Consider the following 25,779-nt stretch of genomic DNA (forward strand, 5'->3'; position numbering starts at 1 on the left):
TGAATTAAGCAAAAAAAAAAAAAAAAGCTGCCAGTGGAACCAGTGTAAATGATCTTGTTCAGATTAGTGTAAATCAGATTTTCCAGATCTACTGTCTATAAATCAGTTCTTCTGTCTCAGTGTACAGTTCCTCTGTAGGTGATTCTGTCTGATTTTAAGTGTGATCAGATATTTGGACTAGAAATAAGACAAATACACTTGGTCAGATTTAAGTTTTTGCAGTATGCACATTATGTGGGGTATGCATTTTTTCCAAAAGGGTGCATATTCACCACACTATTAGCATATTTCCACGCAAAATACATGACCTTGAAGGGTCAAACTCAAGGTCAGTAATGTCTACATTTCAACAACCTTTTCTGAAACTACTAGTTAGATCAGGGGTGTCCAGTCCTGGTCCTCCAGAGCCACTATCCTGCTGTTTTAGATGGATCCCTCTTCCAACACACCTGATTCAAATGATAAAACTATGCTCAAGCTCTGCAGAAGCCTGATAACAACCGTCAGGTGGATTGGAAGAGGGAAACCTCTAAAACACGCAGGACTGTGGCTCCAGAGGACCAGGATTGGACACCCGTGAGTTAGATTTGTTTCTAAATCCTTGCACACTCAGGTTAATACACCTTGCCCAGCCCTGAAGATGGCCATTTAATTTTTATGCAGACCAGATGGCAGAGAGAAAAGAGGTGGCAAGGCTGATGCCGGACGGCACCAGATGACCCGCCTTGGTCTGCTTTGGATTTGTTCTGACCTGACCAATCAGAGGGAAGGGATTCTATTGCATGCCTGTCCCCAGAGTGACAAAATTCAGCAACTGCGAGCACTGAGAAGGCAGAGGATGACAGTGAGCGTGCAAAACCAATAGTGAGCACGAATAGTGACGGCGAGCATGTAGACGGTGGGATTTATGCACGTGGATGACGCTTTCTATCTGTGCGGATTCTGGCAAATTATCACCATATTCCTCCCTCAAAAACTCAACATACTTTTCTAAGTTTCCAACTAGAAGCACTTGGAGAGCGCAGACCTCCGCCAAGGCTGATCAGTGGCCCCCCCCGTGGGCCCCCCCACCCCCGATCACCACCAAAATTTAATCATTTCTTCCTTATCCCATTTCCAACAAACCCTGAAAATTTCATCCAAATCTGTCCATAACTTTTTGAGTTATGTTGCACACTAACAGACAGACAAACAAACAGACAGACAAACAAACCCTGGCAAAAACATAACCTCCTTGGCGGAGGTAATAATAATTATCCTACTATATAATGCACATTTCTGTCCCGCCCCCTGCTCCGTGTCCCCTCGATCCGTGTCCACCCTGCGATGCAGTCCACGGGTGCAATGCCGCTGTTGCACCACGGGAGGGCGCTATCGTACAATAACAACCCGGGTACAATGCCGCTAGTAATAATAATAGTAAATGCTGAAGCCGTTCTATCTCACCTGTAGTTGAACTCAGTCCAGTGCCAGAGATGTTTTTCTGCACCCCGTAAACTATAACAAGACACATATAAAAACAAAACACATAACATTAAAGAAATGCTACAGCACCTACGAACAAACAACTGCAATGTCTGAATAAACATAATATTTTACACATGATCATATACAGTCAATATTTCCTAAATACAGAGGTGACATATTAACCCTCTGGTGTCCACACATAGAGGTTCTTCTGATCACCATAATCTGAACAGAACAGCAGGAACATCGACATGTTCACACAGTTTGTTTTTTACATTTTATATATATATATATATATATATATATATATATATACATATATATATATATAGTATTTCATCAACTTGAGCCATAGACAAAAATAGCAAATATTCAATAACTGTCATATTTTAACCCTTAAAATGCCATGTTTGTAATAAAAAACATTTTTTTTTTTTTTACACAAAATAATTTTCTTTTTTTAATATACTACATATAAATTGAGTTACTTTATTTATTTATGTATTTTTATTTCTTCCTCCTGTCATCTGTCAGTGATTCACACTAACACTGGTTCATATGATTATTATTTTCGGTTCTAGGTCAAATGTTAATGTTAAATGTGTCAGTGTGTATTTTGTACGCACTTGGCAGAAGGGTGTTAGTGTAGAAATTTAACACTGTTTATTATGGGATGGATTTAGTGGATGGATCAGAATTTTAAAAAATCAGACAAAAATGAACAACTGTTGAATTCAGATCAAAAACAAACTGTGAAATAATATGAGCTTTAATAACAGGAAGTGGAAAGTGTGTTTAATATGTTCACCTGGACACCAGAGGGTCAAAGTGTGTTTAATATGTTCACCTGGACACCAGAGGGTTAAAGTGTGTTTAATATGTTCACCTGGACACCAGAGGGTTAAGTGTGTTTAATATGTTCACCTGGACACCAGAGGGTTAAGTGTGTTTAATATGTTCACCTGGACACCAGAGGGTTAAGTGTGTTTAATATGTTCACCTGGACACCAGAGGGTTAAAGTGTGTTTAATATGTTCACCTGGACACCAGAGGGTTAAGTGTGTTTAATATGTTCACCTGGACACCAGAGGGTTAAGTGTGTTTAATATACTCACCTGGACACCAGAGGGTTAAAGTGTGTTTAATATGTTCACCTGGACACCAGAGGGTTAAGTGTGTTTAATATGTTCACCTGGACACCAGAGGGTTAAAGTGTGTTTAATATGTTCACCTGGACACCAGAGGGTTAAGTGTGTTTAATCCCAGATCATGTGTTTTTATTGTCAGTGTGTGTGTCAGTACTTTACCGATCTGTGAGTTGGTTCCAGTGGGTGACAGTAAAGTGGGACTGGTGGTGCTGACCAGGTTATTCTGAACACCGTACACTGGGATTGAGATGGACAAAAACAACAACACACACGTTTACACAAAAACAACAACACACACGTTTACACAAAAACAAGAACACACACGTTTACACAAAAACAACAACACACACGTTTACACAAAAACAACAACACACACGTTTACATCAGTCCTTGCACAGTCTGTAGAACTGTGGAGGCGGAGCCAGCAGACTCACCAGTGCCACCTGCAGATAATCCACCACCCACAGAGGCGGAGCCAAGGCTCAGGTTGTTCTGCAGCCCTGAACAACACAACAGGCACAGAGTAATAGATTACAGAGTATTAGATTACAATGACAACACAGTTAGAGCTGAAACGATTGACCCATTCATCCACTCCCATCCATTCAAAAAATAATTCTATTCCATTTTTCCTGAATGGAACCTTGGTTTCCTTCATGTCTGTGCTGTTAAACATTGGTTCCACTGTTATGTTTCACACGGACTCTTATTATGACGCACATGAGCTCAGGCCACACCCCCAGTTGGATGTTAGTTTCATGTTCAGTTGGATCCAAATGGGTTTCAGACTGAGCTGACAGATTAGAGGGAAGAGATGGAACTGGGCCAGACTGGACCAGTTTACATCTGGAACTGGACCGGACTGGACCAGTTTACATCTGGAACTGGACCGGACTGGACCAGTTTACATCTGGAACTGGACCGAACTGGACCAGTTTACATCTGGAACTGGACTGGACTGGACCAGTTTACATCTACACACATTTATATGTAAACTGAATACTGATGGAACTGGGGTTTATATCTATAGATATTTATATATAGACTTTATACTGTTGGCATTATTGTTTACATCTATACAGATTTATATACAGACCGGAAACTGATGGGACTGGTGTTGTTTACATCTATAGATATTTATATATTTACTTTTATACTTTTGGTATTGTTGTTATTTACAACTATACAGATTTATATATAGACTGCTGACTGGTGGGACTGGCATTTATATCTATAGATATTTATATATAGACTTTTATATTGATGCTATTGTTGTTATTTCTATATAGATATTTCTATACATACTTTCATACTGTTGTTGTTATTTCTATATAAATATTTATATATATACTTTTATACTGTTGTTGTTATTTCTATATAGATATTTTTATATGTATTTTATACTGTTGTTGTTATTTCTATATAAATATTTCTATATATCCTTTTATACTGTTGTTGTTATTTCTATATAGATATTTTTCTACATCCTTTTATACTGTTGTTATTTCTCTCTCTATATATATAATAACAGTCTGTATAGTGTTGTGTTGTAACCTGTTGTGGTTGTATGAGTTTGGTCACAGTTTATTTTTACACATTCATTCAGATTTCATCCATTCAAGTTCACAACAACATGTTCATATAGTAATAAACCAAAGAGTGGAATGTTCATATTTGGTCAAATGGCTGATGGACGTGTGTTTGACCAACCTGACGGGTAAAGGGTGGAGGTGGTTGACAGATTGTTGGGGTTTGGGTTGTAACCATAGCTACTGGCCACGCCCCCAGACCAAACACTGCCATAGTGGTCTAAAAGGAACAAACAAACAGCAAAATACACAGATAAACACAGTCACATGATACGCAGACATAAACCTGTCACCACTGAACAGTAGAAGAACCAGAACCAGACAGATGTGAATGACGCTACTAAAAACAATAACATTTACGATAATTCTTGTTTTCTTTGTGTTTTTTTGTAATTATCTCACAGACCATTGAATATGAGCTGTTGGGAAGGCGCTGTATCTGCTGTTGTCTTCATTAGCAGTTTATTCAAACATCTTCTCTGACATTCTCTCTCAGAAATTTAGATTTTTGCCTCATTTTTTAAATGTTCTACCTGTTCCTTTCCTTCTCCTGGTCCATCTGTTGATGGTTTAGAATATGTCAGTGGTTCCAGATATCAGTCTAGTTCCTACTGGTCACTTATAGAAGTCATATCTGGACTGTGATTGGATGAGTTGACTGAAAGTCCCGCCCACTTCTATATGGACCTTATAGATGAACAAACCTGTGCTGGAACTGTCCGACATGCTCCTGGGTTCCACACTGGCCTTTTTGGGAATAGGCAGCGTGTTGTTGGGAGACTGAGGTGGACTGGTGGAGGTGGAGTTTCCTCTGAGCAGACGCTTCACATCGTCCAGCTCTGTCCCTGCACAGGCAGGCAATCAATCAGTTAGTCAGCCGACCAATCAACTGACCAATGAATCAATCAATCAATCAATCAGTCAACCAACCAACCAATGAATCAGTCAATCAGTCAGTCAGTCAGCCAACATTCAACCAACCAATGAGTCAATCAATCAGTCAATCAATTGATCAATCAGTCAGTCAGTCAGTCAGTCAGTCAGCCAACCAACCAACCAATCAGTCAATCAGCCAACCAATGAATGAATCAATCAGCCGGTTGGTCAGTTGGTCGGTCAACCAACCAACCAACCAACCAGTCAGTCAGTCAGTCAGTCAGTCAGTCAGTCAGTCAACCAATCAACCAATCAACCAGTCAACCAACCAGTCAGTCAGTCGACTGACCGATCGGTCAACCAACCAACCAACCAACCAACCAACCAGTCAATCCCAGTAGTACTCACAGCAGCCGGTGGGGGAGGCGCTCTGAAGCCTGGTTCGAATCTCACTCTCTGAAAACACAAAGTCCTTCTTCATTTTCCAAATGTCCAATCATTGATCCTGACTCCTCCCTCATATTGAGGTCAGATATATTTTTATTGGTTTTTGACCATTTACCTCAGGGGTTTCAAACATACAGTCTGTTGGCCTAAACTGGTCCATCAAGGAGTCCAGTCCCCCACCCCATGAAATACAAAAATTACACTGAAGATATTAACAATCAGTAGCTGTAGTTCAGAGGACACATACAGGCTCAGGTGGGTCCGACCAGGAAAATAATACAGTAATAACCTACAAATAAGGACAGCCACTAAGTTTTCCAATTTGTTTTAGTGTAAGAAAATTAAAATGACATAAAAATGTGCAAATTTACAAACTATACTTTCACAAAAATGTGAATAACCTGAACAAATATTACCAACCTGAACTGTCTTCATATAATTCAGTGAAATTGTACTAATATTCTGTCTGTTATTAAATGTTGTGTGTATTTGTAGATCCGCTGTATCTGTATGATATAATTAGGGCTGTAAGAAAACATTGGTTCTGCAATATATCGCGATATTTCATTTCACAATACTGTATCGATATTAAAAAGTACGGTGTCAATATTTTTAGCTATTTATTCAAATGCAGATATTGTGGAGGTTCATTTTAGTTTTTTTTGTTTTTCTTTTTTGTTTCCATTTTATTTATTCTTATTTAACACTCTTTCATTCAATAATGTTTGTTTCTTTGTTGGGATTGAACTAAAATACTGTTCTGATGTTAGTTCTGAACTAATAGAATATGAACATTTGAACAGGACCTTAAACTGTAATGTCTGTAAAACAGAATTTCAGTTTGAACACAGGAACATTTTGTGATATAGCATTAGATCCTGTTGGGATCAAATAAAAATGTGTTTAGTATTTGTGCAGATTTCTGCTGTAATTCAATTCTTCAAGGAAATAATCATTTAAAAAAGAAACAAACAAAAAACTGCCTTTTTTTTTTTTTTTTAACAGTATCATGATATATTGTGATATATCATATTGTGATCCTAGTGTTGTGATTTGTATCGTATCACCAGATTCTTGCCGATACACAGCCCTGTTTATAATAAACATGTAGAAATGATAAACTGAGGCTGAATGTTGGTTCAATGACACTGATTTCATATTATTCACATGTTTTACCCCATAGTTTGTAAATGTAAACATTTTTATAATGTTATTTTCATTTTTTCACTGTTATTATTTTACTGGTCTGGTCCATTTTACATCATATTGGTCTGGATTTGGAACCTGAACTATAAAAGGATATCTTCAGTGTCTGTTTTGTCCTGCAGGGCCGGACCGGACCCTCTGGTGGGCTGGTTTGGACCCCCCTGCTCTACATTATGTGTGTACTCTGATTACTTGTTACCTCGGCTCTGAGTTCTCCCTCTGCTGGTGGAAGTGGACGTTGCACTGCTCATGTCTGGAACAGAGGTGGAACACTGACGTTAAAGGCTCTGGGTGGGTTGGGTCGTACTAATGGGAGGTTACGCTTACACTTACTGTACTCTTTCCTCTTAAACTCTGGAGAAGAGTTGGGACTGGAACTTTCTGTAGAACAAAGGGCACATCAGTTCACCCTTCTGTTGAATCGTCTTCATACAGTCACGGACAGAAGTCGTGTCGTATAAGGAATAAGGATATAGTAACTGAAAATGGCATGGAACTATTTCTAGTCTACGGTTCAAACCAGAGCCATAGACAGAGGGAGTTGCGACACACTTCGATGTCGCTGCTATGGTGATTGTGTTTATTGTGTTTTTGGGGATCCCCATTAGCTTCCAACGTAGTGGTTTTAGTCTTCCTGGGGTCCCAGCTAAAAAGGCATCAAAAACTGATACACTATTTACAATAAATACAGTGACAATGCAGAAATAAATAACAGTTAACATATCCAATAAGTACAACTGTCACATACCCAGTGGCATGCACAGACTTTTTGAAGGGCAGGGGTGAAAAAAAAAGGGGCACATACAGTGGGTTCATGCCACTGAAAATTGCACTTTAGCACATGTTTTGGCTCCCATGAGGGCACTTTAGCACATGCTTTGGCTCCCATGAGGGCACTTTAGCACATGTTTTGGCTCCCATGAGGGCACTTTAGCACATGTTTTGGCTCCCATGAGGGCACTTTAGCACATGTTTTGGCTCCCATGAGGGCACTTTAGCACATGTTTTGGCTCCCATGAGGGCACTTTAGCACATGTTTTGGCTATATTTTGATCAATTACAAGTCAAATTATTATTATTAGTTCCTACAACATGCAAAAGCGACAGGACTTCTGTCAGGGACTGTGTCTTTGCAAAGAAATGCAACTTTAAACAGAAAAAAACAGACATGCTGCCTTCAGGTATTGTCAGGAAGACGGTCCTTTCCACTAGAAAATTTGAAATTATGAGTCTGTTTAGTTCAAGTGCTTTTGCTGTTATAGTGAAATTAAAAATGTCTGACACACTATTTATAGTGACCTGATACTGGAGTCAAACCGTTTTAGACGAGTTAATTCATCTGTACGACGGCGTATTAGGACCAAGGTAATTATCGTTAGCGAAAACAAATGAAATGATGAAAACTAGAATTGAAAAAACATTTTCGTTAACTGAAATAAATAAAAACTATAATTAAAAGAAAAAAAACATAACTAAATGAAACTGTATTATGTGTTTACAAAACTAACTAAAACGGATAAAAATTATGGATAAAATTCCCTTCGTTTTCGTCTTTGTCAACGTCGGACTGATACGAAATCGGTATATTTCGTTTTCTCTGCTGTCACCATACGACACTTGACGGTCCGTCACTTGTGGTTTCCAGTCGTCTTCTGGTCCCCACTCTACCTGGAAACATGGAGACTAAAGTTGGGAGAAAGCAGCAGAGTCCTGTCTGGGATTTATTTGAATACGATGGAGAAGAAGAGAAAAGATACGACAAAACTACAATTAATACTAAAACTAAACTAAAACTATGCATTTAGAAAAAAATGAAAACTAATAAAAACTATCAAACCTGCTCTAAAAATGAATTAAAACAAACTGCATTAGAGAAAAAAAAAGTCAAAACTAAATAAAACTAAACTAGAATGAAAAATCCAAAACTATTCGAACCTTGATTAGGACCACATAAGAAAATAAAAACACTTGTCACTATGAGAATAAAGTCGTACCCACTCGTCGCATAACGGAGAACTCTGAACATTTTGTGAGGTTCTACTTTCATTTGGGGTTTATGCATAAAGTGAAAGTTGCTGCTTCACTTGTTGCGTTCACTGTAACCGGAAACTCTGTCATCAACAAGGATTAAGTCTTATGATTTTTAAATTATGTCTTTTTAAGCAAATTTATTCTCAAAATATTACGACTTTAATCTCATAAAAGTAAATCTTTTTTTTTTTTTTTTTTTTTTTAAATTACGAGTTTTTTTTTTTACTTTATTCTCATAATATTACAACTCTTTTTGTATTTGATTTTATTCTCATATTTTATTTTCATTTTATCTCGATATTTTATGATTTTATTCTCATAGTGACAAGTGTTTTTATTTTCTCATGTGGCCCTAATACAACGTCGTACATCTGTGATAGCATATTTATGTTTTTTTTTTTTGCAGTGTGTATCATATAAATGTGTAAAATCATCAGATAACAACAGCAGAACATTAATAAAAGCCTTGTTTATCATTTGCTATGAATCCCTCATTGTTCTCCGTCATGTTGAAAAGTCAAAAATCAAATTTTTTCCCCAGTTCTTCAGTGGAAAATACAATGGGACGGGGCATTTGTGGGCAATTTTTGAGTTCGTAACGATTTTTTATTTTATTTTATTTTATCTATTTTATTTATTTATCTTATTTTATCTATTTTATTTATTTATTTACTTCAAACATGCAAAGAAACAAAATAAAACAAAACGAAGCAAAATAACACAAAACTAAAATAACATTTAAATGAACAGAATCTATCTTCAAGTATGTGCAAGTCTGAATTTTGCACGGCCGTTTACCATAATTTCCAAAGGACTTGAAGGCAGCATGAAACAACATGGAGTGACCTTTGACCTGTGACTGACCATCAAAGACTTCTGACAGAGCCGAGGCCATTGTGGTCAAGCTCTTCCGTTCCTTTGGGCCAGGTGAGTGCGACACCACTGACGACGACCCCCCCCTTTTGGTTTCCGCGGATCCTCCTCCTGAACTGTAGCTGGTCCTGGTCACCGTGGAAACCATCATAGCACCCACGCCCCCTTCCATACCTCCGTCACCGCCCCCAAAACTGGAGGTCACATAGGAGGAGGAGGAGGAGGCGGAGCCCCCCGCGGACCTTAACGCAGCCGCTACCACGCCCCCTGAGGCTGCTGAGGCCCCGCCCCCTGATGACTCGGCCGAAGCGACGGTGACGCCGACGCCTCTGGACGCCTTGGCGGCTTCGGCGGAGCGGTGGGAGGTGCTGGACGTGATCAGAACGGAGCTGCTCATAGTGCCCAAGCCTCCTGACGCAGCTCCGTCACCAGGTCCAGCTGCAGTCGAAGACGCTTCACCTACAGGACAAATATGGACACTTAAATCTGAGCCCATTTGGACCGCCCACCAACACTTCTGATTGGACCTTCATATCTGTCAGCAGAAAAATGTCTTCCTGCCCTTATTTGGTCTCTCTCTTTTTTTTTTTTTTCATTTGACATACTGTATTAACCTTCTAGTATATGACCAGGTCATTAAAGCTCACATTATTTTTCATAATTTGTTTTAGGTCAGAATTCAAAAGTTGTTCATTTTATTTCCTCTTATATTTTACTTTTCACTGGTTTGTGGTTTTTCTTCCTGTCTTTTTCTCTGCACTTTTTTGTTTGTTGCTGTTGTTAACTGTGAAATTTCCACACAGTGGAAAAAATAAAGTCAAATCTTATCTTATCTTATCTTAACTTACCTTATTTTATTTTATCTCATCTTACCTTATTTTAGCTTCTTATCTTATTTTATCTTATCTAACCTTATCTTATTTTATATTGACTTATCTTATCTTATCGTACCTTATCTTATCTTATTTTATCTTATCTTACATTTTTTTTTTTTTTTTATCTTACCTTATTTAATCTTATCTTACTTTATTTTATCTTATTTTATTTTATTTTATCTTACCTTATTTTGTCTTATCTTAACTTATCTTACCTTATTTGATCTTATCTTATCTTCTTACACCACTAATTGTATACATCAGGTTTTTCAAGAAATAAAATATCCCACTGACCGTGTGGAGGGTTTCAAACCTCATGTATCAGATATGATACATGACCTCCGGCCTCTCTGAAATTAAATCCTGGTTCACCTCCATATTCTTAAAACTCAATAGCAACAAAACAGAAATGTTCCTCATTGGCACAAAATCCAGTCTTTCCAAAACCAACACCTTTTCCCTCACTGTCGACAGCTCCTCAGTCTCCCCCTCCCCTCAGTTTCAGAGTCTGGGTGTCATCCTCGATGGCCTACTGTCTTTCAAATCCTACATCAATAACGTCGCCCGGTCTGCATATTTCCACCTGCGCAACATCAGCTGTCTCCACCCCTCCCTCACCCCCCATACCACCTTTATTCTTGTACACAGTCTCGTAACCTCCTGCCTCGACTACTGTAACTCCCTCCTTTTCGGTCTCCCCCAAAAGTCCCTCCATAAGCTGCAACTGGTCCTTAACTCTGCCGCCTGCATCATCCCCAAAACCCCCTCCTACCACCACATTGCCCCTATCCTCCAGGAACTATGGGGCGCCATGGGGGGGGGGGGGGGGGGGGGGGGGGGCTTCAGCTGCTCTGCTCCTCAGCTCTGGAACTTCCTCCCACCATCCATCCATAACTGTGATTCTCTCCCCACATTCAAATCCAGACTCAAAAGTCACCTTTTCAGAACAGCCTACTCCCCATAAGTTCTACACTCCATGTTACATCTTCTTTTCTATATATAGTAATTATTCTTTTATCTGTTTATTTCTTCTTCTTTTATGGATTGTCTGTTTTATCTTGTTGTACAGTGTCCTTGGGTGTCTTGAAAGGTGCTTATAAATAAAATTTATTATTATTAGGCCTGTAACGGTACACATACTGAACCGAACCGTTTCGGTACACACCTGTTTGATTCGGTACACAGCTGTACCGAAACGGCACGGTACGTTGAGAAAAAGAAAAAGGAACAAAAGACGTTGTTTGATGTGGAACTTTTAATCCGTTCAAGTTCCACACGGACATATTGAAGGAGCGCACATTGACTCGAAATACCAAATAGCAGCTGATACAAGGTAAAAAAAAAAACAACAAATATGATGTGAACCTGGAAGGAAGAGACTGGAGACCCTCCGCTATCAGTACAGTCCAGTTTGGATCAGTTCAGGTCCCGGTGAAAGACAACAACAGGGAAACAGACGTTAATAAGACGGACGTTGTTTACTGCCTATGAACTACGGTAGTTCTAAAACACTTACACCTGCTCTGTCTCTCTCTCTCTCTCTCTCTCTCTCTCACACACACACGCTGTATAACAGAGGAATAGAACCCGGAGTTGGACGTTGAAAGTATATAACATTTAACTTTCGTTTCACGCCAGTGTTAGTTACGTTAGTTATGGACCCCCCCACCCCCCTGACTCTGACCAAAAAACAAACAAACAAACAAACCATCCCCCAACAAATCGCACCCTGCATGTGCGCGTACGTACACAAAGTGGCCTAAACAGTTTGTTCTTTGTCCTAAAATAAATAATTTGGTTTATTTTTTGTTGTCAAAGTTGTTCTTCAATTTGTTTAAAGAGAATACCAGTTTGTCCTCTTGTTAATGTTGCACTTCATGTGGAATTTTTTTGGTATTTTTATGCAGAATGTGAACTGACAGAACTGTGATTAGATTTTTCTTGTTTGTTCAAAACTACCTTTCAGGGAAAAGTGCAATACTAATGTTTAAAATACAGTTAGTCATATTAATAATTCATTTTATTTTCTATTTGATTTACAGCAGCAGAATTCTATTCCTGTTTTTCTATATTCTATTGTGTCCAAATATTGGGGGAAACATTTTCAAAAATTCATAAATGTATTAAAGACATTTTTAGGGGTTTTCTTTCTTCCCATACCGAACCAAAAAAAACCAAACTGTGGCTTTGAAAACCGAAAATGTACCAAACTGAAAATTTTGTGTACCGTTACAGGCCTAATTATTATTATTATTATTATTAATATTATTATTATTATTATTATGATACATTTGGTGTCAAAGGGTTAATAACACCAGTCACTTCTGCCACTCTCTAAAACAGTTCCAGATATTTCCAAGGGTTAATGAGAAAATGCCCAGATACTGATCTTATCAAAGTCAGACTCTGACATGACTTTGGCATCAGTAGGAACCACCTGCTTCTATTATTCGACTCTGTGACCTATCACGTCTTCCTTCAGAATGACATTCCCCGAGTCCACCTGTGTCTGAACACGTCTTATTAGCCCACGCCATGAAACCAGGACTAGATTTACGACACCCACCCACATGTGGTATTGGCCGCTGTAGGGAGCAAAAGGAGGATTTTTTTTATTAGACAAGAAAACCATCAGTGTGAGCAGCAGTGGTTGGTATGTTCTATGGGGGGGTCATTATTCAGCCACATATGGAGGATTTACGGGCACGGACTGACGTGGGCGAGTTCAGGCACAGGTTTACACTCAGAGAACGTATGGGAGCGAATGTAACGGAGGCCGGATCCTTTGGGGGGTGGGGGGTAAACTACATATATAGGGCTGTGTAACGGCAAGAATTTGGTGATAAGATACAAATCACAATACTAGGATCACAACACGATATGTCACAGTACAAAAAGTTAAAACGGCAATTTTTTTATTGGTTTTGTTTCTTTTTTAAAAGATTATTTCCTTGAAGAATTGAATTACAGCAGAAATCTGCACTAATACTAAACACATTTTTATTTAATCCCGACAGGATCTAATGTTATATCACAAAATGTTCCTGTGTTCAAACTGAAATTCTGTTTTACAGACATTACAGTTTCAGATCCTGTTCAAATGTTCATATTCTGTTAGTTCACAGCTAACATCAGAACAGTATTTTAGTTCAATCCCAACAAAGGAACGAACATTATTTAATAAGAGTGCTGAATAAGAACAAATAAAAAAGAAAATCAAAAAAACTCAAATGAACCTCCACAATATCTGCATTTGAATAAATACCTAAAAATATCGATACAGTACTTTTTAATATCGATACAATATTCTGAAATGAAATATTGCGACATATTGCCGAACCGATATTCTCTTACAGCCCTAGATATAAAGCCCTGAGCCCCTCCCCACTTCCCTTTAAATGACAGCAGTTGGTCTCAGAAAGATTTTAAATATATGCCTTTGAATTTTTATAAATAATATTCAATAAAAAAGATCGTGTTGTAAAATCAGAATCCTCAAAGTTACAAATTAAAACATAAAGATGTGTGACACAACTTATCTGTGTCTTTCTACGCAGATGACGATAAGAACAGACAGGTTTTTTTAGACATAGTTTCTCTCAGTTCATTTTTATTCTCTTTTTCTGTGAAAATGATCTTCCTCCTGAACTATTAGTTTCCATCAGACATAAAAATGATGGTCATATTTGTTCCACATAAATTAAAATTACATGAATCTGGTCTAAAAGATGATTCGATTCTGTAAAAATGGGTCAAAGGACTTATTCACAGCATATTTTCTGACCTTTTTATGGTCAAAAAAAAAAAAAAAAAAAAGTGCAGGCGGACCATTTTAGACTCAGGGGTTAAAGGGTTAAACACTATTATATAAACTATAATTCCATGGATTATCTATAGACGACTGACACAAGGAACACTGGGACCAAATATCACACATCACCTAGAATTCAACGCAGTCAGAGAAGATTCATTAGAAAAATTTTAACTTTAAGAAACAACACACTGAGTAAAAAAACTTTTTTTTTTGAGGCCCCTGCAGATGAAGAGGACCTGAACTGTAGATGGTTTAGTTTGGACCTAAATCTGACAGCAGAAGTCAAATAACAGCCTGTGGTTGAAACAGGATTTAAAGATATTTGTTTGATATATTCTAAACCCCATCAGCGTCATCTGAAATATATAAAAGTCCACACAGACAAATACTGTCGCTCAGGGGCAGTGAAGACACTTTCAGCAAATATTAGCTCAATATGTACAACATGAGTATTTATATATTTACAAAGTTGATAAATACACAACAAAATTAACTCTAACAGTATAGAAAATAAAACAAATATTAAAGTGCTGTTTTTCAATTGTGCATTCATGTTTTTAGCTTTTGATATCCGGGTGAGCATATTATGCAAGAAAATGTAGAAAAAACATAAAATTAATAAAAAACAAAACAAAACAAAATTAAGCAAGAAGAATAAAGTAGGCAACAAAATGAACAAAACTGAAGAAAAAAATATATAAAATGGGCTACAAAAAGGACAAAAAATATTAAAATACTAAATAACATGAATTAAAAAATGAAGAAAATAAGGTTTTCATGTTCAAATAATGATACATTTTGCTGAAAAACTCAATTTTTCTTTTTTTTCCTCTGTTTTGATACAATAACTTTTTAATTAACTCATGTTTTCATGAACATCTAAATTAAATATCAGATAATACATGATTTTCAGTGAAAAATGCAAAATACAGAGGACAATATTATATTAAATGGTAATAAATCACTTAAGACAAGTTAGTAAGACAGAAAAATTCATGTGTGAGCTGATATAAAAGTAGCTCTGGGTCTTTATGGGTTAAAGTGTCAATGAACACTTACTTTGTGACGTTACTTTAGTTGTTGTGACCGTTTTTTTGACCACTGCAAAAAAAAAGAGCATTTTAATTAAATAAACAGCCTCATTCACACATAACAGTATAAAACATGTGCTAAAGTGCATTTTTCTTTTTAATCTTAAATTTGTTTATTTTCATTTCTTTTTTATCTCAATGTTTTTCAAAAAAAAAAAAAAACCTCTTATGTACTTATTATGTTAGTACTGTTCATATTATTTCTGTATTTAGTTATTGGTGCATACAGTTATTTGTAATATATTATGAATTAAAATATTTTCTACTCCTATTGCAAAAAGTCAGACTGTATATAAAAACTTTGAGCCTGAAACTGTTGTGAAAAAGTCCAACTCTATTATATAATGGACTACACACTTAAAACTACTGTTAAATGGATTTTTAAGCGCTTTGAATGACATGATAATTTAATAAAACATCCAGGAGGGGGCAGTATACGCAGGAAACCACTGCAATTAAAAGGCTTTGGAGTGGAGTTAATGTTTACAATCAGATTAATCAGGATTAATCTGAGTTAATGTGTTAATTTTGACAGAACTAAATTATAATTACTATTGGTAACAGACAGGAAGTCACATATGGGCTTCATTTGGTGCCATGACCTTTGACCTTGCATGACCTTCAAAGGTCAAAGGAATGTCAATTAACGTCTTTAAATATACTGTTGGACGACAGGAGCCTTGGACCTATTTTTAATATGAAAAACTTTTCTTCTTCAGAGAATCCTGTTCCAGAGCAGATCTTACCTTTGCTTCCTCCTGCTCCTCCTCTTCCTCCTCCTCCTCCTCCTCCTCCTCCTCCACTGGAGCTCACCAGAGTCTTGGTCGTGCTTATATTGTCCATCCAGTGATACCTGTTGAATAAAATCCCAGTGTGCTTTATGATGAACAGGTTACTACTGGCCAAAGTCAAGGGAAAACTAACATCTGGTCAAAATAATGACAATAATCTACACCAAACTTATATTTTTGGGTCGGTAATTACTTATGTTTTCAGGAAAATTTATTTTGAAATGAGAAAAAAATTGCGGAAAAAGTAGTTTAGTGAGTGTGAATGTTTGTACAGTGACCCAGTTTAGTGTCGTCATTCTGGGTTCATTTTATAAACTCTACAAATAAACTACATTTATTCAAATACACTGATATTTAACTATTATATTATTTATGTCATGTTCATAAAAATGCATATATCTGTGCAAAATACATGTGAATATAACGTTAATATTATTTGTTTGTTGTAAATATTGTAAATAAATGGATATGACATTGATAATTGAAATAACAATGTTTAATTTGATATTTCCTTTTGTTGTCCATCTGTGACGCTGACATTTGTCTAAACTCTTGCTATTTAGGTTTGATCCAGTATTTTCTTCCTCTATAACCAATTATTGGGTTGTAAAATAGAGGGTTTAAGGTTTACACTAAATACATTTGAGGAGGAAAATGTTGAGGAACTTCACTTTGGAGAACTTTGTAATTCTGGCAAAAAATAATCAATAATAGTTCATTTTTTGTCCATCTGTGACGCAGTAGTTTTTGATATTTTTCATTTAAAAATGTTTTAGACTAAATTTTGCCCTTTGAGTACAGGTAAATCTCAAAAAAATTAGAATATCATGAAAAAGTTCAATATTTTCTTGCCACTCATTTCAGAAAGTGAAACCCATATATTATATAGACTCATTAGACAGAGTGAAATATTTCAAGCCTTATTTCTTGAAATGTTGATGATTATGGCTTACAGAGAACGAAAACCTAAAATTCAGTGTCTCAGAAAATTAGAATGTTATATAAAATCTTTCCATGATATTCTAATTTTTTTTAGATGTACCTGCATGTTTACAATAGCATTTACATCAGGCTTCTCAAACTCATGTTCTTTCAGGTTCCACATTCAGTCTGATTTGATCTGCAGTGGGCCGAACCGGTGAAATAATAACAGAATAACCTAGAAATAATGACAACTCCAGACTTTTGTCTTTGTTTTAGTGCAAAAAAACTTCTTAAATTATGAAAATACTTACTTTTATAAACTATGCAAACAAAAAAGATGTCAATAACCTGAAAAAACTGAAATTTGTCAAGAAAGATAAGTGCAATTTTAACAATATTCTGCCTCCACTTATCATTTCTCCATGTGCATTTTGGATCAGATCTACAAAGACACTGTTGTTCATCCATCAGTCTCGATGACGACCTTGACTTCAGTTTCTGTGGGTCCTGGAGTGGGTTGTCAGCCCTATTTTTGCCCTGAAGTATCTGCCACAAAGACACTAAACACTGAGGAACAGGCAGAAAAGAGTTCAAATTGGGCTGAATTTTCTTTAGACATTTCAGGTTGTTCATATTTGTTCAGGTTATTCACATTTTATTGTTACAGGATAGTTTGGAAATATAAATATTTTCATAATTTAATGGTATTTTTTGCACTAAAACAAAGACAAACATTTGAAGTTGTCATTAACTACAGACATAATCTTATTTTTTTCACATCAAACTCAGTAGAAAATCTGCAGTCTTTTTTTTTTGTCGGTTCTTCTGCTGTTATTATTTGACTGTAGATCATATTGGTCTGTATGTGGAACCGACACTAAAATGAGTTCCAAAGCCTGGACTGTGGAATTTTTACACTTTGTAAATTCATCCCAAGGGTCGGATTGGAACCTTTGGGGGGGGACGCATTTAGGCCCCAGGACGCATGTTTGACACCCCAGGTTTAGATCTTTACAGTGATGTGGAATATTTGTCTGAAACTGGTCTGGTTCAACAGTTATGAACCAAACAGTGGTGGGCGGTCCATCTGTCACACCCCTGACTCTGCCCTGTGGACTCCATGCACAGCCTCACTACTTCCTGAACTTCAGGTGGCTCCTTTATTTCCTGTCTTTGATTATTGGACACACTGATTAATCCAGGTGTATCTGCTACTTCTTGTTGTGACTACTGATTAATCAGGCACACCTGGACTAATCAGTGTGTCCAATAATGAAAGGCAGGAAATAAAGGACCCACCTGAAGCTCAGGAAGTAGTGGGGCTGTGCATAGAGTCCACTGCATGGAAAATGAACATGAAACTGTACGAAACAGTATGTTTTGATTATAGTCCAATTAAATCTGATTACAGCTAGGGCTGTAAGAAAATATCGGTTCTGCAACATATGGCGATATTTCATTTCACAATACTGTATTAATATTAAAAAGTACTGTAAGGATATTTTTAGGTATTTATTCAAATGAAGATATTGTGGAGGTTCACTTTTGGTTTTTTGTTGTTTTATATACATATATATATATATATATATATATATATATATATATATTTTTATTATTATTATTCTTTAACACTCCTTTATTAAATAATGTTCGTTCCTTTGTTGGGATTGAACTAAAATACTGTTCTGATGTTAGTTGTGAACTAACAGAATCTGAACATTTGAACAGGATCTGAAACTGTGATGTCTGTAAAACAGAATTTCAGTTTGAACACAGGAACATTTTGTGATATAGCATTAGATCCTGTTGGGATCAAATAAAAATGTGTTTAGTATTTGCGCAGATTGCTGGTGTAATTCAGTTCTTCAAGGAAATAACCATTTAAAAAAAGAAAGAAACAAAATATTGCCTTTCTAACAGTATCATGATGTATCGTACTGTGATCCCAGTATTGTGATTTGCGTCGTATCACCAGATTCTTGCCGATACACAGCCCTATCTGTGACACCCTTGACTGCCCTATTGCATGAAAAATGAACGTAAAACTGTACAAAAGGGGACATTCTGATTATAGTCCGATTAAATCTCATTACAGCCTGGGGGGTCGTTTAGAAACGGTCCTGGTGCCCCTTGTTCTAGTCGTATTTCTCGTTTTTTGTGGCTTCGGTGTCTCACTCTATTGAAGTTTCTCTGACAGTGATTTAAAGGCGTTCCCTGAGGATATGTGGAGAGACGGTATGTGCTTTTCTGTGACTAAAAAGAAAAAAAAAAAGAAACCCCTTCCATTATAGGACAAATGTGAACAAAAATCTGAGTCCTACAGTTTCACCCATGGCTCAGGGGAAAACACAGGACCCTCCTCCTGCTGACGGACACATGGATTTACACAGGATTTATGATAGAGACTGGAGGAGACGGGGCTTACATCTGTCAGAATGATGAATGGTTAAAGGAACCTACAGCAAAGATATACGATTACACCTGAGAGACACCTGATGTTCAAACCCACTGAGAAATACAACGGCTTTAAAGAAAATTAGGAAAAATCATACTCACGTCATGTTTGTAACGTACACAAACCATGTTCTTAATGCAAAAAACACACACTTTTTTCCCCGATATTCTACATAAAAATTGGATTATTTAGGCTATTTTTTATGTTTTCACCCTGTCATGTGTTACTGATTAACACCAGCACTGGTTTATATTATTATTATTATTATTTTGATATTTATGTTTGTCCATTTTTCCCTCAAGTTTATTCTATATATTAATTATCCATCTATGACTCTGACATTTTTTCATCCATCCATCCATTTCTGTTCATTTTCTTGCCTATTTTGTTCAGTTTTTATAAATTTTGTCTCATTTCATTCATTTTTCACTCATTTAATGCTTATGTTTGTCCATTCTTGTCCAGTTTTTTCCTTATTGTTTTTTTTTCACTCATGTTTATTCATTTAGTTAATTTTCCATCTACAAATCTATCTATCTATCTATCTATCTATCTATCTATCTATCTATAGATAGATAGATAGATAGATAGATAGATCCATTTATGTAAAAACACACAAAATGCATAGTTTCTTTTTTTTTTTTTAATCCCAGTGTGACTTCTTACCTTTTAGATCATTGGTTGGGTGCTGGTCCGTCCCATGTCCATGTCCCTCTGCACATAAATGTCTCTTATGGACTAAATCCTGGTGGAACCTGCGGTGCAATGCCATGGACGTGCATGTACCTGGAGTGTTTATGTAGTAGCTCCGTCTGACTCATAGCTTCAGCCGACAAGTTCCAACAAAGGTCCAGGGGGCCCGTGACGGAGCCCTGGCGTGCCATGACTGAAAGAGCACAACAGCGGTGTTCAGGCAGTGAAAGTGGGCTGCATTACACTGTTTAATGACTTTAGTTTGTGTCGGTAATTGCATACATACCACAGACATGTCAGCAGTCAAACACATGAAAGGAGTTTGAACCTCAAAATACCCCGAGGACATGTTCATGAATTAACGAACCAAAAAAAAAAAAACAAAAAACAATAAGTAGGAATTCAGTGCATGTGATTTTAGATAAGGTCTGTTTACTCAGGCATCTGTACGGAAGTAAATCTGTGTCATCAGATTTTGAATTATAAAAGACATTGAATTTGTAACACTGATATTTTTTATTTTGCACTGAAGTTAAGTATCTGAATTTTTTTTTTGCACCGAAATTAGGTATCTGAAGTTTTTTTGCACTGAAATTAAGTATCTCAATATTTTGTTGCACCGAAATTAAGTATCTGAATTTTTTTGCACTGAAATTAAGTATCTGAATTTTTTTTTGCACCGAAATTATCTTAATTTTTTTTGCACCGTAATTAGGTATCTGAATTTTTTTTTTTTTTGCACTGAAATTAAGTATCTGAATTTTCTTTTGCACTGAAATTAAGTATCTGAATTTTTTTTTTGCACTGAAAGTAAGTATCTGAAGGTTTTTTGCACTGAAATTAAGTATTCAAATTTTTTTTGCACCGAAATTAAGTATCTGAATTTTTTTTTTTTGCACTGAAATTAAGTATCTGAATTGTTTGTCTCTGAATTCAACTATGTTCATAAATTTAGAACAAAAAAAAAATTCATATGCAAAAAAATTCAGATACTTAATTTCAGTGCCAAAAAAAAAATCAGTGCTAGAAATTCAAAGTCTTTTATAATTCAAAATCTGATGACACAGATTTACTTCCATATAGATTGTGTGTTTTTGGGTCTTACAGTTCCGTCTACAGCCTGGTCAGCGGTTCAACTGCATTTGGATTCCATCTGTAGACTCTATAGAGCAGCACGTGGGCGTTGGTGTGTTTTTTTCTGGGTTAAAACAGTAAATCATGTCACTTCTGCACCGATAGCCACAGGTCATAATTATGAGTCTCCTGTACTGTGGGCTGTTTTTTTCCCTCATCAGATTCTCTCAGGAAACGTCGAGAAGTGAAAGGAACGTCCCCGACGGCGCTGCTGTTTCACTGAAGTATGAGACTGACTTCAGAAACTTCAGGAAGAGTTAGAGGCTGAAAAAGAATGACTTCAGGGTCTAAGGCAGGGCCATCAAACTCAGTTTAGTTCAGTTCCACATTCAGCCTAATATGATATCAACAGGGCCGGACCAGTAAAATAATATAAATAATAGGATAAGAACTTGTAATAATGTCAACACCAAAGTTTTTTCTATGTTTTTGAGTGAAAAAAGGAAAATTCCGTTATGAAAATGTTTACATCTATGAACTGTATTTGAACATAATATGAACAAACATGAACCTGAAAATTCTGAAGAAAAAAAGTGCAATGTTAACAGTATTACACCTCAGTTGATCATTTACACACGTGCATCGCAACTTAAAGATTTAGTAACAGGCAGAATATTGTTAAAATTCCACATACTTCTCTTAAGACATTTCAGATTGTTCATATTTGTTCAGGATATTCATATTTTTTGTAAAAGGATAGTCTGTAAATGTAACTTTTTTTTTTTTCTAATTTTACTTTTTTTATACTAAAACAAAGAGGAAAATTTTCAGTTTTCATTATTTATAGGTTATTATTATAATATTTTACTAGTCTGATCCACTTTAGACTAAACTGACATAAAATGATTTCAACATCCTTGATTGTTAATATTTTCAGTGCGATTTTTGCATTTCACAAAGGACCCTTCATCATAGGACCCTTTGGTGGGCCGGATTTGGCCCCCGGGACGCATGTTTGATACCTGTGGTTTAAAACATTTAAAACTGTTAAACAGATGTACAAATGAACTATTATTCTAAAATACAGAGCTGAGGATCGACTAAAAAAAAAGACTAGTTTAACAGAGTACGATCAACAGTGGTAGTTTTATCAAGACATGATTTACCTGAATTAAATTAAATATGGATTCTCTTCTGTTGGATATTTAGCACTGATTACAGTGAATTTTTGTTTGTTTGTTTTACACTGAAGATATTAACAATCTAGAATGTTAAAATCCTTTTAGGTCATTTCAGTCTAAAGTGGATCAGACGAGTAAAATATTATCATAATAACCTACAAATAATGAAAACTGTAAATTTGTCTCTTTGTTTTAGTGTAAAAAAGTAAAATTACACAAAAATGTTTACATTTACAGACTAGCCTTTTACAAAAAATGTGAATATCTGAAATGTCTTCATAGAAGCCTGTGGAATTGTAATAATATTCTGCCTGTTATTTAATGTTTGGTGTATTTGTAGATCTAATGTGATCTCCAAGTTGTGATGCACATGTATAAATGATAAACTAAGGCCTGATATTGTTAACATTGCACTTATTTTACTAAAGAATTGTCAGGTTCATATTTGTTCATGTTATGTTCAAGTACAATTCGTAGATGTAAATACTTTTATTATGGAATTTACTTTTTTTCACTCAAACATTCTTATCCTATTATTGATATTATTTGACTGGTCCGGCCCACTTTAGTTCATATTAGGCTGAATGTGGAACTGAACTCACATGAGTTTGACACCTGTGGGTTCGACTGTTTGAATCGATCTTCCAGACCATTCCACAGATTAAACCCTCGAACAGAAACACATCTACTGGTTTTATTTGTTCGTGCCGTAGCTTTTGTTTTTTAAAATGCCGGCTCCTCTGACGCTGTACTGACTTTTCCTACATGCAATAGATTGCAAATCATTTAAAGCAGCATCTAAAGGTGTTGTTTTTGCAGTTCTTCCATTGGTCCAAATCTGAATGTCACATATACCTTCTGTGTGACTCATGTCTTCTTCTTCTTCTTCTTCTTCTCCGTGTCCAGACAGACTTCCATCCACAGCTGCTTCTCTGCACCTGGAAGCATCATGTGTGTGACTCAGCCCACGTCCAACTGTAAATCTGCCAAAAAAAAAAAAAAAAACACATGAAAGGTGAGTTCAAAGTCATTTCAGTCACAAAATCTGAAAGAAAATGTTGAACTTTTAACCCTTTTCGTGCATACATTATAAGAACTGTAGTCCAGAGTATTTTATTAATCTTAGGCATGGCAATATTTTTTTAAATTATTATTTTATTTAGGGCTGGGCAATTTAACGCATTATTACCATGTTAACGCATTCATTCAATAACGCTGACAATTTTTTAAATCTCATGTTAATGCCGTTTTATTAGAACTCCTATAGAGGGTCTGCACGTGACGTCACCGCTAGCAGAAGTCACTGCGGTTACGTCCGCTGAGTGGCAGAAAGAGGGAGACGAGCAGCGGCTTTGGCTTGAATACTGCGAAAACTTTAGAACAATCTAAAAAATGGGGAAGAGCTGTTGTGCCACTGATTGCACAAAGAGATTTAAAAAGCACTCGGAGCTATCGTTTTAGCGGCGACCTAAAGCCAAAGACAGAAGCAGATGGATCGCTGCAATTCGTAGAAATAACTGGAATCTAGGCAACGAAACCTGGATTTGTGGTTGGCATTTCGTGTCAGGTACCATTAATTTATGCTGTGTTCTTGCGTAAAATCATACCTTAAATTACATATCGTTTTGGCTAACGTTACTTCTTGGTAAAGCTCTTAATGTTAGCATCTGTCATTTAGTTCTATATTTGATAACTGAAACGTTTTTGTCTTCAGTTGTGTGATTCTGAACCTTGTGCTCTACATAATTTATAAACTAGCTTAAACTGAGGCTAACCTAGTTTTCCAAATAAGGGGCTACTCTAGCACAAAGCTGTTGTAGCTGTGTTGTGTCAAGTATTTGATGTGAACTCTCCTTAAATCTCCACAGTACCAGTAGATCATCCACTCACTTGGGTCAGTACTAAGGGTTCAACTCCAGTAAATCAGTAGTGAACTGTGAGCACTACTGCTGGGCCTTTACCTTGGCAATCACCGCCAAGAAAATACGTCTGCACTGACAGAAAACCTCAAAAACAATAGTATGTTGAATTGAAAGCACTCACCAGCTGTAATCCTCTAATTAACGATGACGAGGATGTCAACAACTCTTTGGCTTTTAGATGCTTTCAGGCTTTGCATTGTGGATTTTCCTGGCGTTGAAATCAGGTTCATATAAATGTCAGGATACGTGATTTCTGATGACTTTGATGAGACAGGTGGGTTTGGAGAATGGAAACAATACCTGGTAGAGTTCAATGAATAAACAGTGATTCTTAATGGAATATATCACACATGTATATGGTGTCCAAAAACATGTTCTTGAGTATGATGCTGCCTGAATGTGAGGAATGGATGTATATATGTATATTTACAAAGAAAACAAAGTTGACCTGGCAAAACATGAATTATGTCATATATAGGGCTGTGTATTGGCAAGAATCTGGTGATTCGATACAAATCACAATATTAGGATGATGATGCGATATATCATGATACTGTTAAAAAGGCCTTTTTTGTTTGTTTGTTTGTTTCTTTATTTAAATGAGTATTTCCGTGAAAAATTGAATTACAGCAGAAATCTGCACAAATACTAAACACATTTTTATTTGATCCCAACAGGATCTAATGTTATATCACAAAATGTTCCTGTGCTCAAACTGAAATTCTGTTTTATAGACATTACAGTTTCAGATCCTGTTCAAATGTTCATATTCTATTAGTTCAGAACTAATATCAGAACAGTATTTTAGTTCAATCCCAACAAAGGAACGAACATTACTGAATAAAAGAGAGTTAAATAAAAGGGTTAGGGTTGGGTCAGGGTTAGGGGTTAGGGATAGGGTTAGAGGGTTAGGGTTAGGGGTTAGGGAATAGGGATGATAACCACAATCGTCAGTTTCAGGATTGTCACTTTTTCATTTCGAGGTATAAAGGAAGGTCACAGAGAAATGAAACCTGGGCCTACCCCCCCATTTCAGGGGTGGGCTTTCCATTGGTGGCACCCTCATTCACGTGCGACTTCTGGTTCCGGATATATGATCGGAAATAATTTTATTTTGCTTATATCTCAGGAACGGAGGGTTGTAGAGACATGGGACCAAGACTGGCGTGTTCAGCAACCCCGAATTGTGTCTGATGCAACCAACTTCCGAGTCTCTACGACCTTCCGTCCTGGAGACATTCCAGGTCAAATTTCGCCATAGGAAAATAATAGGCGATCTGAAAATGTGAAATTTGACTAAGTGGGGACCCCAAAAAGTACCA

General features: G+C 36.5%; 1 protein-coding gene across 1 annotated transcript in view; it reads right to left on the reverse strand.

The window, feature by feature from the left end:
* LOC115425517 (collagen alpha-1(XVII) chain-like) overlaps positions 1 to 20,336 on the reverse strand; it is a 54,121-nt gene extending 33,785 nt beyond the window's left edge. Inside the window, exons 1-12 of the mRNA XM_030143177.1 lie at positions 20,254 to 20,336; positions 16,164 to 16,270; positions 15,386 to 15,427; positions 9,629 to 10,096; positions 7,067 to 7,114; positions 6,933 to 6,986; positions 5,489 to 5,536; positions 4,909 to 5,049; positions 4,326 to 4,424; positions 3,050 to 3,115; positions 2,775 to 2,852; positions 1,447 to 1,497 (exon numbers count right to left, since the gene is read on the reverse strand). Coding sequence (XP_029999037.1) covers positions 1,447 to 1,497; positions 2,775 to 2,852; positions 3,050 to 3,115; positions 4,326 to 4,424; positions 4,909 to 5,049; positions 5,489 to 5,536; positions 6,933 to 6,986; positions 7,067 to 7,114; positions 9,629 to 10,096; positions 15,386 to 15,427; positions 16,164 to 16,260 — 1,192 coding nt within the window. The 5' untranslated portion in view covers positions 16,261 to 16,270; positions 20,254 to 20,336. The remainder of the gene's footprint in view (positions 1 to 1,446; positions 1,498 to 2,774; positions 2,853 to 3,049; positions 3,116 to 4,325; positions 4,425 to 4,908; positions 5,050 to 5,488; positions 5,537 to 6,932; positions 6,987 to 7,066; positions 7,115 to 9,628; positions 10,097 to 15,385; positions 15,428 to 16,163; positions 16,271 to 20,253) is intronic.
* Between the last annotated feature and the right edge of the window lie 5,443 nt (positions 20,337 to 25,779).

The sequence above is a fragment of the Sphaeramia orbicularis genome, chromosome 1 (genome assembly GCF_902148855.1).
Source record: "Sphaeramia orbicularis chromosome 1, fSphaOr1.1, whole genome shotgun sequence".
Lineage (NCBI taxonomy): Eukaryota > Metazoa > Chordata > Actinopteri > Kurtiformes > Apogonidae > Sphaeramia > Sphaeramia orbicularis.